This window comes from Rissa tridactyla, chromosome 1, assembly GCF_028500815.1.
Source record: "Rissa tridactyla isolate bRisTri1 chromosome 1, bRisTri1.patW.cur.20221130, whole genome shotgun sequence".
Classification (NCBI taxonomy): Eukaryota; Metazoa; Chordata; class Aves; order Charadriiformes; family Laridae; genus Rissa; species Rissa tridactyla.
Window position 1 is genome coordinate 166,610,566 of NC_071466.1, and position 15,490 is coordinate 166,626,055.

A 15,490-nucleotide genomic window follows, 5' to 3' on the forward strand; every position below is an offset into this window, starting at 1 on the left:
TTCTAAAGGTTTTGGTTCTAAATGTTTAATTTCTCATCTGTGCATTACTATCTTGAAATAGTAAAATTCTCAACAATTTCATTACAATCATCTTGTATTTTTGAAGGTACCTTTATCATGGAAATGGCAATCCTGAACTGGCTTTTGAAAGTGCCAAGATTTTGTGCTGTATTTCTTGTAATTCCAACATCCAGGCAAAGCTAGTTGGTGACTTCACACATGACCAGGTAAGCGCCAGTTTGTTTGGATCTGGAAGGAGAAACTGGTGGAGAAATACTGGTGCTCCATAATGTTACTTTAAAGGATAAGTTTCTAGATCGAGTACATTAAAACTATATTTTGTCTTGTATCTACCTGCCTCTAAAGAGTCTTTTACTGTGGTATCGTGAAAAGCAACTACTTCATTAATTGAAAAAAAGAAAATCATGAATGTTTGCAAGAAGGAAAAGGACAGTATTTATTGAGATACTGAGACTTTTTCTTGCCTTTATAGTCATCAACCTGTGAGGATAATTTAGCATATGTAACAACAGTAGATTTTTTTTTTTTCTGTTCAGTGTCTGATTGCTAACATACATGTAGAACAGCTACAACTCTTAATTCCGGTTTATTAACTAGATTATATAATTTTTGTCTGGAACTTCTATCAACTCATATGGAGGGAATTATGAAAGGTATTGTTTTTAGTAACCTTAAAATTCTCTTCATTTCCGTCCTTTCATTGTTGAATACAGAATATTAGCCAGAAGTTGATGGCTGGGTTTGTGGAATGTTTGGACAATGAAGATGCAGAAGAATTAATTAATCCAGATGAAGGTATGTAAAAGGCTTCTTAAAAATTGCTTACGCTGTTGCCTTTTGCATAAATGAAATTAAATGAAAGAGGTGAAGAAAGTGCTTTTAAGTCAGAAAACCCTTTTCTTGTTTTCTGTAGAAGTGTACCTTTAAGAGAACGAAAAGCACCAATGTTTTGTTAAGATATGTCTATAATATGATGAACCAACTACAAACTGAGTCTGTTTTCAGAAGACAAGTATTTAACATTGCTCTGGATGTATTATTTAGAGCTGTATTAATAGTAGTTTAAAATTTTGGTCTTGTATTCCTTTGTACTAATATAAGTTGAAGCTTTAGCTTTCTTGTATTTAACTTGAAGGCTCTGAGGATTATTCCATTAAACGGATTTCTTCACTTCATTATTCACCTCAATTTTTTTTTTTTTTTTTTTTTTTAAATCAAGAGCTAGAACCTGAAAAGAAGAGGGCACGGATCCATCATGAAACAAGGATCCATATTCTGAACCTCCTTATCACCTCTCTTGAGTGTAGTCCTCCCAGCCTTGCTCTATATCTCTTGGGATACGAACTAAAGAAACCTGTCAGCACCACAAATCTGCAAGATCCAGGTATGAAGAGGGATAGTTGAACTGGCATTTAATCAGTTCTGTTACCAATACTGAGAGTATTTACTGGAAAATTCATGGGGAGAAGTAGTTCCTCTTAATGCTAAGAATAAGACAACAAGCATTGTTCTAATCCTCAAAAGCTAACTTAAAAGTTGTGTCAATACCCACATGCACCATTTAAACAGCTTCAGGATTTGATCCTTTGTTTAAGTTGTATTTTGGAACGGACTTGAAATTAGAATTGTGGGGGAAAATGATAATTCAGAAGTGAAACATTTATTTACTATTTTATGCAGCGTGGTTGCGTCCAGAGTACAAAGAAATTGATGTGATGATCCAAGAAGTACCTACATATGACAACATGCAAATCTACAGAGCAGATTGTCACTTTGAACTAGTTATACTACTTGACTACTATCCTGTCCCTCCTCAAACTCCTGTTTAATTATAGGGAAGAAAAACAGTTTTGCTCTTTAACATTGTAGAAGAAAACCTTTTAGAATATGTGGGTTTTCATTCTACTGCTAGGTATATTAATGTATATTCATAATATATATATTTATATATTCATATGCATGAATATATATATGAGAATAAGATCGTTAAAACAACAGAAGTGACATTTCCAATGTTTCTTGAATTGGTGAGAAATACAGTGTTAGCATGTGTCTTGTTTGCCTGCTCAGCTTCTAACTTGCATTTAGGACGAGACAGATATTGATAAACTTGAGCAAGTTCAGCAGAGATGGTCAGGGGGCTGGAGCACTCAGCCGATGAGGAGAAGCTGAGGGAATGGGGCTTCTTCAGCCTGGAGAAGAGAAGGCTTTTGAGGGGACCTAATAGCAGTCTTTGAATACCTACAAAGAGGTTAATGAGAGGATAAAGCCAGGCTCTTCAGAGGCGTGTGGCAGGAAGATGAGAGACAGTAGGCATAAATTGAAACAAGAGAGGCGCCAGCAGGATACAGGAGAAACTTCTTCACCATGAAGACAGTGAAGCAGTGGAGTGGGTTGGCCAGAGAGGTCATGCAGTCTTCATGCTTGGAAGTTTTCAAGACCCAACTGTATAAAGCCATGAGCAATCTGGTCCGATATCATAACTGAGCAGTAGTTTGGAGTTGAGACATCCTGGAGTCCCTTCCAATTTGAAGTATGAGATTCTTTCCCAACTCTCTTTAAAGAATGTTTTATATGAACATGTTTGAAGAAACATTTGATTTTAGCTATTTAGAGAAAAATATTTCTCGTTATCTTTACATTTGTATTGGATGCTGTGGCCCAGAAATTTTTAGTCCTTCATAGTTCTAAATGAAGGGTAGATAGGGCCTGAATTTTATTTGGAAAACAAAAAAAGTCTTAAAGTTACTTGATATATCAAAAAGATGGAAAAAAAGATGCCAAAGTAGCAAAGTAGTTTACAGTTGCAGATAGTGTTTTGGGTATTTTGAAATTCCGTATTTACACTATACAGGTAACTGATCTGCACCCACACAATTTTACAGGGTATCACACGTTAGGTCAGTGATAGGGGACATTGTCTCAAAGCCATACAGCCTTGCACACCTCTGTGAATTATCCCATTAATAATGTGAAGAAATAAGCCATTTGCCTCGAGATTATAATTTCCTACTAAGGCATAAATTATACCTGTCCAAACAGAGAAGATGATTTCCCCTGTAAGAACTGTGGTTATTGATGCCTTTGCTGCTTCAGGGCATCTTTCTGGGTTGATTAAAGAATTAATTGGCTAAAGGAAGAATGCAAAAAGACAGGATTTTGACTTCAGTATTAAAATCTCCTCCCCGTTCCCTTTGGTTGCAGTGTCAGGTGCCTTTAGGAGCATGAGTCATAGAATGTCTGCAATTGTAAAATAAAGACAAGAATTTAAAGCTCCTCTTTGAAATTGCCAGATGAGTATTCAGTTTAAGTTTAAAAACAAGAATTCAAATTTTCATTTGGTTCATGCAGCATGTTAAAGAGACAGTTGAAACTTTTTTTTATATAGAACTGAAGAGAAATTTCTTGAGCAAGTTCTTAAATAATTTATCCTCTTTCACCAGCATCTCAAAAGCCTACAGATTAACTATAAATGTTTTCATTAGATTTTTGCTGAAACAGAGTTCCTTCTTTTATTTTAATTAACAGAGAAAAACCTGCCAGGTATTTTTGCTGCAGCTCTGTGGAGCACTGTAGTGCAGCACAAGGTATCTGAACAATTTAGTTTCTGTAATTCTGTGTACTAAACTATATTAGCTATGGAGGCAAGTAAGATCAAGAAGGTTAATAAACTATCTTTACATTTTAAGGTGTCTTGGGTTGCCCACGGACTTGCCTTCATGCTATTTTGAACATACTGGAGAAGGGTACCGAAACAAGGAATGGGCCTACAGCAGTTCAGGAATCTCCTCATCTTGCAGAACTCTGTTACCAGGTATTCAGCATATTTTCTGCTGGTAGCTCTAAGTAAAGTTATCTGCTTCCTGGTTGTTGAACACAGATGGTTGATGATTTTGATAATAGATGCATTTTGAAAACGCATCTATCAGCTTTTTATGTACATTGAACTCTTTCTATTCTGCCTTTTCTAGTGAAAAAGTATTATCTTGTAGCAACACAGAAAATAAAGAATGTACACTCATGCAGAACTCGGAATTAGGATATACTTACAAAACTAACGTTCTAAATATTTCTGGTGAGCCTTTGAATCCATTGTGACCATATTTTTTTCCTTTTTTTTTTTTAAATTTTGGAATTGCAGTTTGCTAGCAAGAAAGATAACAATCCTAAATAAAGCAATAATCTTATCTTCTTTATTCTGTAGTAGTAACAGAATGTACGTACGTATATGTGAGGCGGTGAGATGGGGAAAACAACTGAATTAGACATATGTGGAAGGGTGCTGATGTTTGGCCTTAAATCATATAATCATATGATTACACACCTGTACCATGTTGAAAATCTGTGGAATCCAGAAAGGATTTTAAACATTAAAGGTGAAAGAGGCCATACTGTAGAAGGAGGGGCAGGGGGAAGATTGCATTTCCTGTCCAGGAGAACCTGGAGACTGAAAAAGACTCATTTTTAAGTGAGCTGGACAAACAGAAAGGCTTATATAGTGTCATCTTGTGGGCAAATAGCCGTTGGAATCATCCACATGCTGGTAGTCCTTTAATCTCATAATTCAACGTCTGTTTTAAATAATATGTTCAGCTTTGGTGTAAGCTGATAAAAAAACTTACTGTAAATACAGGTAATATTGTTTGAGCAGCGAAACAGTGTTATGCGTCTTTTGATTTGATGGTTGTTTTGTTCTTGAAATAAATTCCATAAATGGATATCTACTGTTTTTTGATTGTCAGGTGATCTATCAGTTGTGTGCGTGCTCTGACACATCAGGTCCAACTATGAGATATCTGAGGACCAGTCAGGATTTCTTATTCACTCAGCTGCAGTATTTGCCATTTTCTATCAAAGGTAATTTTTACGCTAAGATGAGATTGTGCATCTTTTGACTCCCTAAGAATCATAGAAGAAACATAGGTAGCATTATTAAACTGAATTAATTACTGCCTCTGCTAACCTTTTAATTCTGCAAAGACTGAACTATGCTTATGTAGCAAGTTCAGATTATTAGTCCTGAACTTTTGTAAAAGAATGTTAGTTTTGGAATGCATCAAGTCTCCGGAAGCAAATCCTAATCTATATTTCAATTATAATTGTAGTTTTGTTAGATTATGCCACAGGAAAAAAAAAAATTTTGAAAAGTAAGAATCCTCTGAAGAACTGAGTGAATAGAAGGCTGGTGGTTGTAATCACCTGTAGCTTCCCTTCTTTTGAATGAAGAACTTTTATTTGGTGATGGCATTAGTTTTTAAGTTTATAGATGTGTTTTTAATGTGTCAGACCAACACTTCTCAGGTGTCTTAGGCTGAATAAATGAATCTGATATTCACTTTTATCAGATGCTTGACCACTAGTTCTTTGTTAAATGATAGTAAACTTAGCATTGGAATACATGTATCCAGCACAGGTAAAGCACTTTAGATGATTCTTACGTAACTTAAGAATCTAAATTGGATGACTATAGAATATGAAGATTCTTGGAGATCCACGTTCAAGCCTTACCAACTTTGATTAAAGTTATAGTTCGTTTTGGGTAAATGTCTGATTATTTTCACTGAAATTATAACTGACCCTATTTGCTCATGAAGCACTGCGTTCTCCACAATTACTGTTAGTAGAGGTTATATCCAGATTTTTTGTGTATGTTTATACTCTTAATTGCATGTATGTGTATGATTTGTTTTCACAATAACCACATGTTCATTTAATAGCTTTTGTCAGATCTCTCAGTCCTTTTTTTTCTCATAAACAAAGGGTGAGCAGATAGTAAGTCATGACATCTTTTAAAGCTTTCTCAAATGAAAAGTGCTTTCCTTGGAGTAAGTAATATTATTTATGTTCAATTTCTAATTGTTTCCTTATTCCCACACAGAACATGAGATTTCAACACTGAACCAAATGTCTTGGCTGATGAAGACTGCCGCTATAGAAATGCGAGTGACATCGCTGAACCGCCAGCGCTCCCACACACAGAGACTGCTGCATCTGCTACTTGACGACATGCCTGTGAAACCATACTTGGGTAAGAGGAATTTGTTGTGAGGGTAAATAAGCTTGAATAAATAGAAGTATGAGAGACTTTATTTGAATTCTTTTCTCTATAACTTGTGACAGTTCATTTGTCTGGAATTGACACTGGAGAGATGGGAAGAAAGTTGATAGTGGTTGGAGACTCCATAGTGAAAGAAATCAGGGCATCTTTTTGATCATTGCTGCTTTGTCTGTTTCATTTTTCAAATGTCTCAGCGTATGCACTGATTTAAAAAATAAACATAGTTTATGGGGTAGAAGAGGGGAATATAAAAAAAAATAAGTAAAATTATAAAATAATTTATTTTGGGATGCTGTCCAGAGTTGTTACTGTGTAGAGAAGGTGGAGGGTCTTCCTTGGTAAACAGTTTTAGGCAGTTTTCTCAGTCTTAACTCCTGTCTGTCGCACATTTTCAACCCTCTCTCAGAGAAGATAGTAGCTACAGGTCGATTTGGCTTTTGACATTATAACATCACAAAAATGATATTTCATCCCAATGTGATGTAAAATGCAATGTTAAATAAAAAGGCAAGATTTCAGAGTTTCAGAGCAGAGTAGAAGTGTATCAAGAGAAATAGGAATAGATGGCAATAAAACTCTTTACATGAAGAAAATAAACAGAATAACTGGAAGATATCATAATGGGCTGCAGCAGTATGGTGTTTTCCCTTACTTTTATAGGTCTGAACACTGTCTTTTCATCATTGTGGGGGTCTGAGTACGGGAAACTGTCTCCAGATACCCTACTCATTTTACAATGTTCATCCAACTGCGTTATTCCTACTGGAGGGTGGGGTGTCTTTTTAGGCATTTCTAGTACTGTCTAATCTATATTTGGTAATGGGCTAGCTTCTGTGATGTAAGTGGTGTTTTCATATTATTAACAGTCAAGGCTGTATTTGTATTGGAAGACTTTCACATGAAATGTTTGTCAGTGTGTGTTCTCTCCATCTTTAGTGTTAATAAAGTAGATGGTATTTTTTGCCGATTTTTAAATTTATTTATTTATTATGTTTCATTGCCTTCAGCTGATGGTGAAGGAGGAATGGAAGATGAAAGTCGATCAGTCAGTGGCTTTCTCCACTTTGATACTTCTTCCAAAGGTAAGCATTACGGCGGTTGATTGTTTCTCATAAAGTTTTTCTGATCCTGAAGTGGGGGGAGGACCCCCTCTAGAATGGACACTTTGAAAAAGAAAATAATAGGCTTTTTAACAGCACAAGTACATGGAATAAGTTTAGTTTGTGTGGGGAAAAAAAATGGGGAAACCTTGGAGCGAGTGGAAAATACTGGACTTGAAGTTAGAAGAATCTGTTCAGAAGAGTGTGTTTTAAGTATCTATGGAAGGGCAGAATGGGCGGGCGGTAGTCTATAAATTTACTGTTGACAGGAAAAACAGCGAGACTGTTGCTAAGGCTGAACATATTTGTGTTTTCATGACAAAGAATATAAAACCCAAGTAAGTAACTTCGGATTCCTTACAATGTTTCGAAGTCTCAACAAAAGACTGCATGGTTCTCATTGAAAACCAGCCTGCTTTTATTAAGGAGAAAAAATTAGAGTCTTGTATTTGTAAATATTGGATTACGTGCATACCTAAAAGGAGAACAACACGGTATAACACAGATTAAGAATGTAAGGTTCTAGGAAATGTTTTTAAGGCCCTTATATAGATTGATAGTACTTTATGAAGATTTAATGTTTTCTTTTGAAACTTTACACGTTCAGATTTGGATTTACAAAGGTAAGTTAGGCTCCTATCGTCAGTTTTGTTTTGTTTTCCCCTTGATGTTTCTGAATACAGTTTGAATTGATTTACATTTCCAGTACGCAGGAAGATCTTAAGTATCCTGGATTCAATTGACTTCAGTCAGGACATTCCAGAGCCTTTACAGCTGGATTTTTTTGACCGGGCTCAGATTGAGCAAGTCATTGCTAATTGCGAACATAAGAATGCACGTGGGCAAGTGGTCTGCAATGTCAAGGTGCGCAGTGGTCTGTGTTCTTAAGCTGCATGTGCTATTATATAATTTGATTATAACAATAATAATAAAGTTTATAATAATAAAAATAATAAAATAAAAAAGTATTATTAATACTCTGAAACTTGCTTTCACAGCTGTTTCAGATATGTGCGTAATTTATGCAAACTATTTGCATTAGTTTTTCTTCTGCATTGCACACACTGATTTCTTGTTTGCAGTAGACAGATGCATCAGTTTAAGACACTTTCATGAAATATTTTCTATGTTAATGTCTTTCCCATCTTGGAACACCCAAGTGATATTGTACCTTATGTATTTCACTGGTCTCCAATACACAACTATGTACTACTATGTATGTGTACACCACGTAGTTGTGTACTGCAGTAGTTCTTAAAGGCTTTAGGTAAGATAGTGTCCCATTGTGATGAGTACTTGACAAGTGTATGATAAATAGTCCTGAAAAATTTGTGATCTGAGAGACAAGGGACAGAGCAGGAGCTGAATGTATCATGGAAGTGATCTTGATGGTGATAGGAATACAGCTATTCCATATTAGGAATCAGGTATTCTATATTGTAAAATGTATTTTAGACTTGAGAGGGAACAAATCTTTCCTTCTGTGCAAGAGGACTATAGTGGAACTTGAAGAGAAAAGGGAGTGCGATGTGTCAGAAGAGCTCATGAAAGGACAGAACAACTTAGGACCAGAAGAGAATGAATGAGTGTAAAAAGAGAAGTGCAGTGAGCAGAGAGAGAGACTAGACATCTAAAAGTACTGCAGTTAGAGAATGAAGTATGGGTGAAACCTAAAAAATTAGTAAAACTTATTTGAATCTCAGTCCTTCAGTTGTATCTGTCATTATGTAGCCATCTCCTAAATGCTTTTAGGAGGAACAAATACAACTTCCTTGTCATTAAAGTTTCTCTTTTAACTTTTTAATTTCAGTACCTTCACAGAGTTCTGGTTGCAGAAGTCAATGCCCTTCAAGGAATGGCAGCAATAGGCCAGAGACCTTTACTTATGGAGGTAAGTATAGAAAAAGTAAACTACTGTTTGTTGTCGCTCTTGGTGCATTTCATATCTGTCAAGCAGTAAGCTTTACTTTAAAAGTTTTTGGATTTGAGTCCTAACTTTGAGTTAGTAATTCCGGGGGGGGGGTGGGGAAGACACTAAAATTTGGTAAAATAAACTACTTCTTAACCTACTGTTCTCTAAACAGCAGACATGGAGTCTGTTTTCCTTTTCCTTTAACCTTTTCTCTGCCTATTACTGATAACAAGTGCATCTCCGGCTCCACTGTACGGAAAGCGGCACACACTGATGTCAAGATTGGCTGTTGCCAAGTACAGTGTGTAGCAGCCAAGTTCATCTTGCCTTTCTCTCACAGGGGATGCCAATTTATTTCTCCTTTCTTCTACACAGCTATAGTTTCAGTGAACTTGGAGCTTAATTATTTTCTGAGGTTCATGTCATCTTTTATAAATTTAGTTAAAATTGGTTAAATGAATTTGAAAGTTGAAAGATGAAGGAGAAATGACTCGGACTAAAACAGGAAGAAAATGCGCAAACAGATTTTTCATGACTATTTTTGTTTTGATTTTAAAATGTATGTTAGAAAAGAATTTCCCTGATTATTTTTTGTTTTGTTTTTTTTTTTTTTTGCTATGAGCTTGAGACATTTATGATGTGAAAAGCAGCTGGATTGGCCTATCTTGTTAAAATGATTAATAGCAGCTTGTTTCTGATAAGCTGAAGACTTACCTTTTTTTTTTTCTAAAGACTATTATTACTAGATAAAATTGTTATCATGAAATCGTTGTTATCTTTGCCATTAACTTCTAGCCTATTATAACTCAGTTTCTTTGTTGTTGGGTGTTCAGGAGATCAACACTATCCTGCAGTATGTAGTGGAGCGGAACAAGCTGCTGCAGTGCCTCCATGCTAAGAGGCACGTTTTAGAGTCATGGAGACAACTGGTGGAAATTATACTCACTGCCTGCCCCCAGGATCTCATACAGGCTGAGGACAGACAACTGATTATCCGTGATCTATTGCAGGATGTGCATGACAAGGTAATGCTATACTGGAAATCAACCGTTTCCTTGAACTTTGTTGCTATACCTTTTTATGTGAAAGAGAAGCTGCTCATCAAGTAGTGTTCTTAATTGAAATTGAAAAAAAAAAATTGTCTGCCTTTAGTATTCTTAGTTTTCTGATTGCTGCTATGCTGAAGTTGAATGTAGTGTGGACAAAGGGGAGACTCTGTGTTCTTGCATAGCTACTGTTGAACTATGAACCATATATTGACAAATTTCAAAGACATTTCAGTGTAATCCAGTAGATTCCAGATGTTAGTCTGGAAAGGGTGTGTGAAAAGTAAACAGCCCATTTTGATGAGGAACAGAGAAGAACTCATGGAAGGGATAAAGGCAAGCAGCACTACAGTTGCTTATTTGCTGCGTTTAGATGACTTGCTGCAAATCCTCCCAGTGCTGCTTTTGAGAAATGAGAGTTGAATGAAGCTTCAGAGTAGAAGTAGTAAAGATTTTACAATTAGAAGGGCTTTTGGAAATGTGAGAGTTTGCTTTGTCTTAAAATATTTAAAGTCTAGGTGGCTTATTGCTGAATTATAGTCGTAATTTTTGAGTCAGACCAGGCAGTTACTACTGCCCTGGGCATTCTCAAAGAAAAAAATTAATGAAGGTTCCTTGTATGGTTTAGGCTGCTGGGGCATTTTAAAAAAAATTATTTTGCTTTATTGTGAGAGTTACGCTGTTTGTATTTCTGATTAGGCAAGTTGTGTTTTGAGAAATATATATGAAAATGTTTTTTTTTTTTTTGTTTCAAACAAAGGGTAACTTTTTGGATTTGTGTTGTTTTTTCCATTGTTTTCCTTCTGTAGGTGTTATCTAAAAACTATTTTTTAGTGGAGTGCTGGTTTTGGTTTTTATGTGAACAAAATTTAAAAAACGGGAAACAAGGGAGGCATTTGCTAGTTGAAGGAATTTCTTTCCTAAAATCTTTACAGAGCAGAAATTTCAGACTCTAATTTTCTGTAATACTTAATTTTTAGTGAAGATTTTGTTAATTTGAGAAAGCAATTATTGTGGTGGAATTGCACTCTATGTGAGAGAGCATTTGGAATGCATTGAGCTCTCACTAGGGGCAGATGAAGAGAGGGCCGAGAGCTTATGGGTAAGGATTAAGGGGCAGGCAAATATGAGGGACACTGTTGTGGGTGTTTATTACAGGCCACCTGATCAGGATGGGGAAGCTGATGAGGCTTTCTACAGACAGCTAAAAGTAGCCTTGCAATCGCAGGCCTTGGTTCTCATGGGGGACTTCAATCACCCCGATATCTGCTGGGAAGACCACACAGCCAGGCACGCACAGTCCAGGAGGCTCCTCCAGTGCATTGATGATAACTTTTTGACACAGGTGGTACAGGAGCCAACAAGGAGAGGAGCGCTCCTGGACCTCGTACTGACAAACACAGAGGGACTGGTGGAGGACATTGAGGTTGGGGGCACCCTAGGTTGTAGTGATCATGAAATGATAGAGTTCAGGATCATGGGTACCACGCACAAAACATCAAGAAGTAAAATTACAGCCTTGGATTTCAGGAGGGCTAACTTTGACCTCTTCAAGAAACTGCTTGGAGAGATCCCGTGGGCTAGGGCTCTGGAAGGCAAAGGGGCTCAAGAAAGCTGGTTGATATTCAAAGACTGCTTCCTCCAAGCTCAGGATTGCTGCATCCCTAAGAGAAAGAAATTGGCTGAGGGACGCAGGAGACCTGCATGGCAGAGCAGGGAGCTTCTGAAAAAGCTCAAGTGGAAGAAGGACATCTACGATAAGTGGAAGAAGGGACTGACCCCTTGGGAGGATTACAAGAATGCTGCCAGACCGTGCAGGGATGAAACAAGGAAAGCCAAGGCCGCCTTGGAATTAAACCAGGCTAGGGATGTCAAACTCAACAGGAAGGGCTTCTACAAGTATATTGGAAGCAAAAGGAAGACCAGAGAAGTTGTGGGCCCACTGTTGAATGAGACAGGAGCCATGGTGATGGAGGATGCTGAGAAGGCGGAGTTACTGAATGCCTTCTTTGCTTCGGTCTTTACTGCTCGGCCCAACCCTCAGGAGTCCCAGGCATTGGGGCAAGTAACGGGGAAAGAAGACGACTTCCCTTGGGTTCAGGAGGATCAAGTGAGGGATCAATTAGATATTCACAAGTCCATGGGCCCCAATGGGATGCACCCGAGAGTGCTGAGGGAGCTGGTGGAAGTCATTGCTGGGCCGCTCTCCATCATCTTTGAAAGGTCCTGGAGAACAGGCGAGGTGCCTGAGGACTGGAGGAAAGGCAATGTTACTCCAGTCTTCAAAAAAGGGAAGAAGGAGGAGCTGGGGAACTACAGGCCAGTCAGCCTCACCTCCATCCCTGGAAAGACGACGGAACAGCTCATTCTGGGCGTCATCTCAAGGCATGTGAAGGAAAACAAAGCTATCAGAAGTACTCAACATGGATTCACCAAGGGGAAATCATGTCTGACTAATCTGATAGCCTTCTATGATGGCATGACTGGATGGATAGATGAGGGGAGGGCGGTAGATGTGGTCTACCTTGACTTCAGCAAGGCGTTTGACATCGTCTCCCACAGCATCCTCATAGGGAAGCTTAGGAAGAGTGGGCTTGATGAATGGGCAGTAAGGTGGATAGATAACTGGTTGAAAGACAGAGCTCAGAGGGTAGTGATTAGGGGCACAGAGTCTAGTTGGAGGTCAGTGACGAGTGGTGTTCCCCAGGGGTCAGTGCTGGGTCCAGTCCTCTTCAATATATTCATCAATGACCTGGATAAGGGGATAGAGTGCACCCTCAGCAAGTTCACTGATGACACAAAGCTGGGGGGGATGGCTGACACACCAGAAGGCTGTGCCGCCATACAGAGAGACCTGGACAGGCTAGAGAGTTGGGCAAAGAGGAACCTTATGAAATTCAACAAGGGCAAGTGTAGGGTGCTGCACCTGGGGAGGAGTAACCCCATGTACCAGTACAGGTTGGGGGCTGACCTGCTGAAGAGCAGCTCAGCTGAAAGAGACCTGGGAGTCCTGGTGGACAACAGGATGACCATGAGCCAGCAATGTGCCCTTGTGGTCAAAAAAGGCCAATGGCATCCTGGGGTGCATCAAGAAGAGTGTGGCCAGCAGGTTGAGGAAGGTCATCCTCCCCCTCTACTCTGCCTTGGTGAGGCCGCACCTGGAGTACTGTGTCCAGTTCTGGGCTCCCCGGTTCAAGAAGGACAGGGAACTGCTGTTAGTATTTCTCCACATTGTCTAAAATGTTCCTTTGACGCTCACTTCTTTGATGCTCACCCCTTTAAGTTTTCTAAAGTGTATCTTCACATTTTTAATGGAAATAGCTTTCTTAAATAGCTGTAAAGCCAAGAGGGTGTCTGTTGTTCTTTCCCTAGCTTAGGTTTTAGATATTTTACTAATAGAGCAACTCAAATGTAAGCATGTTCCTTCCCTTTTCCCCATCCAGATTTAATTATCATCCTGCCTGTGATTTGCATAAATTAAAGAAAAGAAGGCTAATGGTTTTCTGAATTAAAATGTGTTCAGCTCATCCTTCTGAACAAGTTTCTGACACTACCGATTTTGATTTGTTTTAAATAGTGCCATGTTAATGAAATCCTTATGCATGCATAAATGAAATAGCTGTGAGAGGCTAAATTAATTGCATTAATAGCTCCTGAAATCAGACACTTCTCTATTTTTTTCATTTTTTTTTCTTTTTCTTCTTCTCTATTAAGATCCTAGATGATGATGCAGCTCAGGAGTTGATGCCAGTGGTGGCAGGGGCTGTGTTCACCTTGACTGCCCACCTGAGCCAGTCCGTGAAAACTGAGCAGAAACAGCCACTTGCACTCCCTATGGCGGGACAATCCCAATATGTCCTGATGCTGGATGGTTCTTTTACCTCATCACCTGGCTCTGAGGGCATATCCATGGGTTTTGCTTCCATTGGTGACTCCTCCCTCCACATCATCTTAAAAAAGCTGCTGGATTTCATTTTGAAAACAGGTGTGTTGACTTTTGCAGTTCATGTGTGGGAATTCCAGCCGCCAAGGGTAGAAAGATGGACTGAGCTGCTTCCTGTTACTGCAGTGAGGATTTTTATTACAGTCAATTAGGTGGATCTTACATGATTAATATAGATCTAAGTGATGTTACTAATGAGAAAAAAATTAATAAAGGCATATTTTTTTAATCTGAACAACAAGCAGAAGAAAGATGTGTAAATATTGCAGCTTTTTTGGAGCAGCATAAACTTGCTGAATTTGCTTACAAATATTCCTTTATGTGAACAGTGGAACTCTGACTTAAGACATCTACTTGTTTCATTTATTTCTGCCAGCATTGTCATAGGAAAGTTAAATTAAGTTGAAGACGGTCTTATGGAATTTAGATCTATTTGGTTTTAATTATGAACGTTTCTTGTGAACAGGTGGTGGCTTCCAGAGAGTGAGAACGCACCTTTATGGATCACTGCTTTATTATTTGCAGATTGCCCAGAGACCAGATGAGCCAGACACTTTAGAAGCAGGTAAAGTCCAATTGTATTATGGAAAGGAGGAAAAATAAATTGTTCTTTAACCCTGAACGGTACAGTTTCTGCATGCTGAGTTGTCTTCTGGAAATAGATATATAGATAGAAACCATCATACTCTAGGAGCCTCTGAAATTAGTTGCTTACGCTAAATGATGCAAATCTTCTTCTATTCAGACCTGTCTAGTACATATGCATTGAAAAGGATTGTTCTGGATGAGGATATTAAATTTCTGACATCCAGCATTAAAGAAAATACTTCATTTGGGTCCATTTAAAGCTATGCACCATAGCTACAGAAGTGTTAAAGGACTGGAGCTTATTTGGACCTACTTGAGAACAGTTAGAGGTGTAGAAATGTATTGCCTCCACATCTGTGTGTGTGCTCATACTGCAGTGATCCTATTAAAAAAGAAAACAACAAACCAACAACCCCCCCCCAAAAAAAAAAACCAAACCAAAAAAAAACACAAAAAACCCCCCCCCAAAAAACAACACAAAGATTATTTAATATTCTTTCTGTTCCTTTAGCTGAAGACCCCTAGGGGGAAAACAAACAAACAAAAAAGCATCACTCCCCCACCCCCCAAAAAATAAGCCATCCAGAGTTGCTGTTTAATCAAGAGAGCTTATGGTGAATATCACGTTAGCTCTGTTAATGGATTAGATACTTGATTTTTCAGTGTTTCTAATAATTATTGAATCTTAGAGCTTGGACAAGGATTGAAAAACAAACTTGGGGCCAGTACATGTGCATGCAGACTCTTACTTGATTTTGCTTGATCAGCTTTTTGAGCTACAGTAGTAAAAATACCTTTGAATTTGTTATGACCCCTTCATAG

The 15,490-nt window shown here is 38.1% G+C and overlaps 1 protein-coding gene across 2 annotated transcripts in view; it reads left to right on the plus strand.

The window, feature by feature from the left end:
* The window catches only part of NUP205 (nucleoporin 205), a 55,163-nt gene that overhangs the window by 27,614 nt on the left and 12,059 nt on the right, over positions 1–15,490 (plus strand). For both annotated transcript variants that reach the window (XM_054215135.1, XM_054215144.1), the window contains exons 19-30: positions 107–227; positions 735–816; positions 1,241–1,405; positions 3,711–3,835; positions 4,764–4,878; positions 5,900–6,049; positions 7,087–7,161; positions 7,886–8,043; positions 8,990–9,070; positions 9,925–10,116; positions 13,852–14,122; positions 14,547–14,645. In XM_054215135.1, coding sequence (XP_054071110.1) covers positions 107–227; positions 735–816; positions 1,241–1,405; positions 3,711–3,835; positions 4,764–4,878; positions 5,900–6,049; positions 7,087–7,161; positions 7,886–8,043; positions 8,990–9,070; positions 9,925–10,116; positions 13,852–14,122; positions 14,547–14,645 — 1,634 coding nt within the window. The remainder of the gene's footprint in view (positions 1–106; positions 228–734; positions 817–1,240; positions 1,406–3,710; positions 3,836–4,763; positions 4,879–5,899; positions 6,050–7,086; positions 7,162–7,885; positions 8,044–8,989; positions 9,071–9,924; positions 10,117–13,851; positions 14,123–14,546; positions 14,646–15,490) is intronic.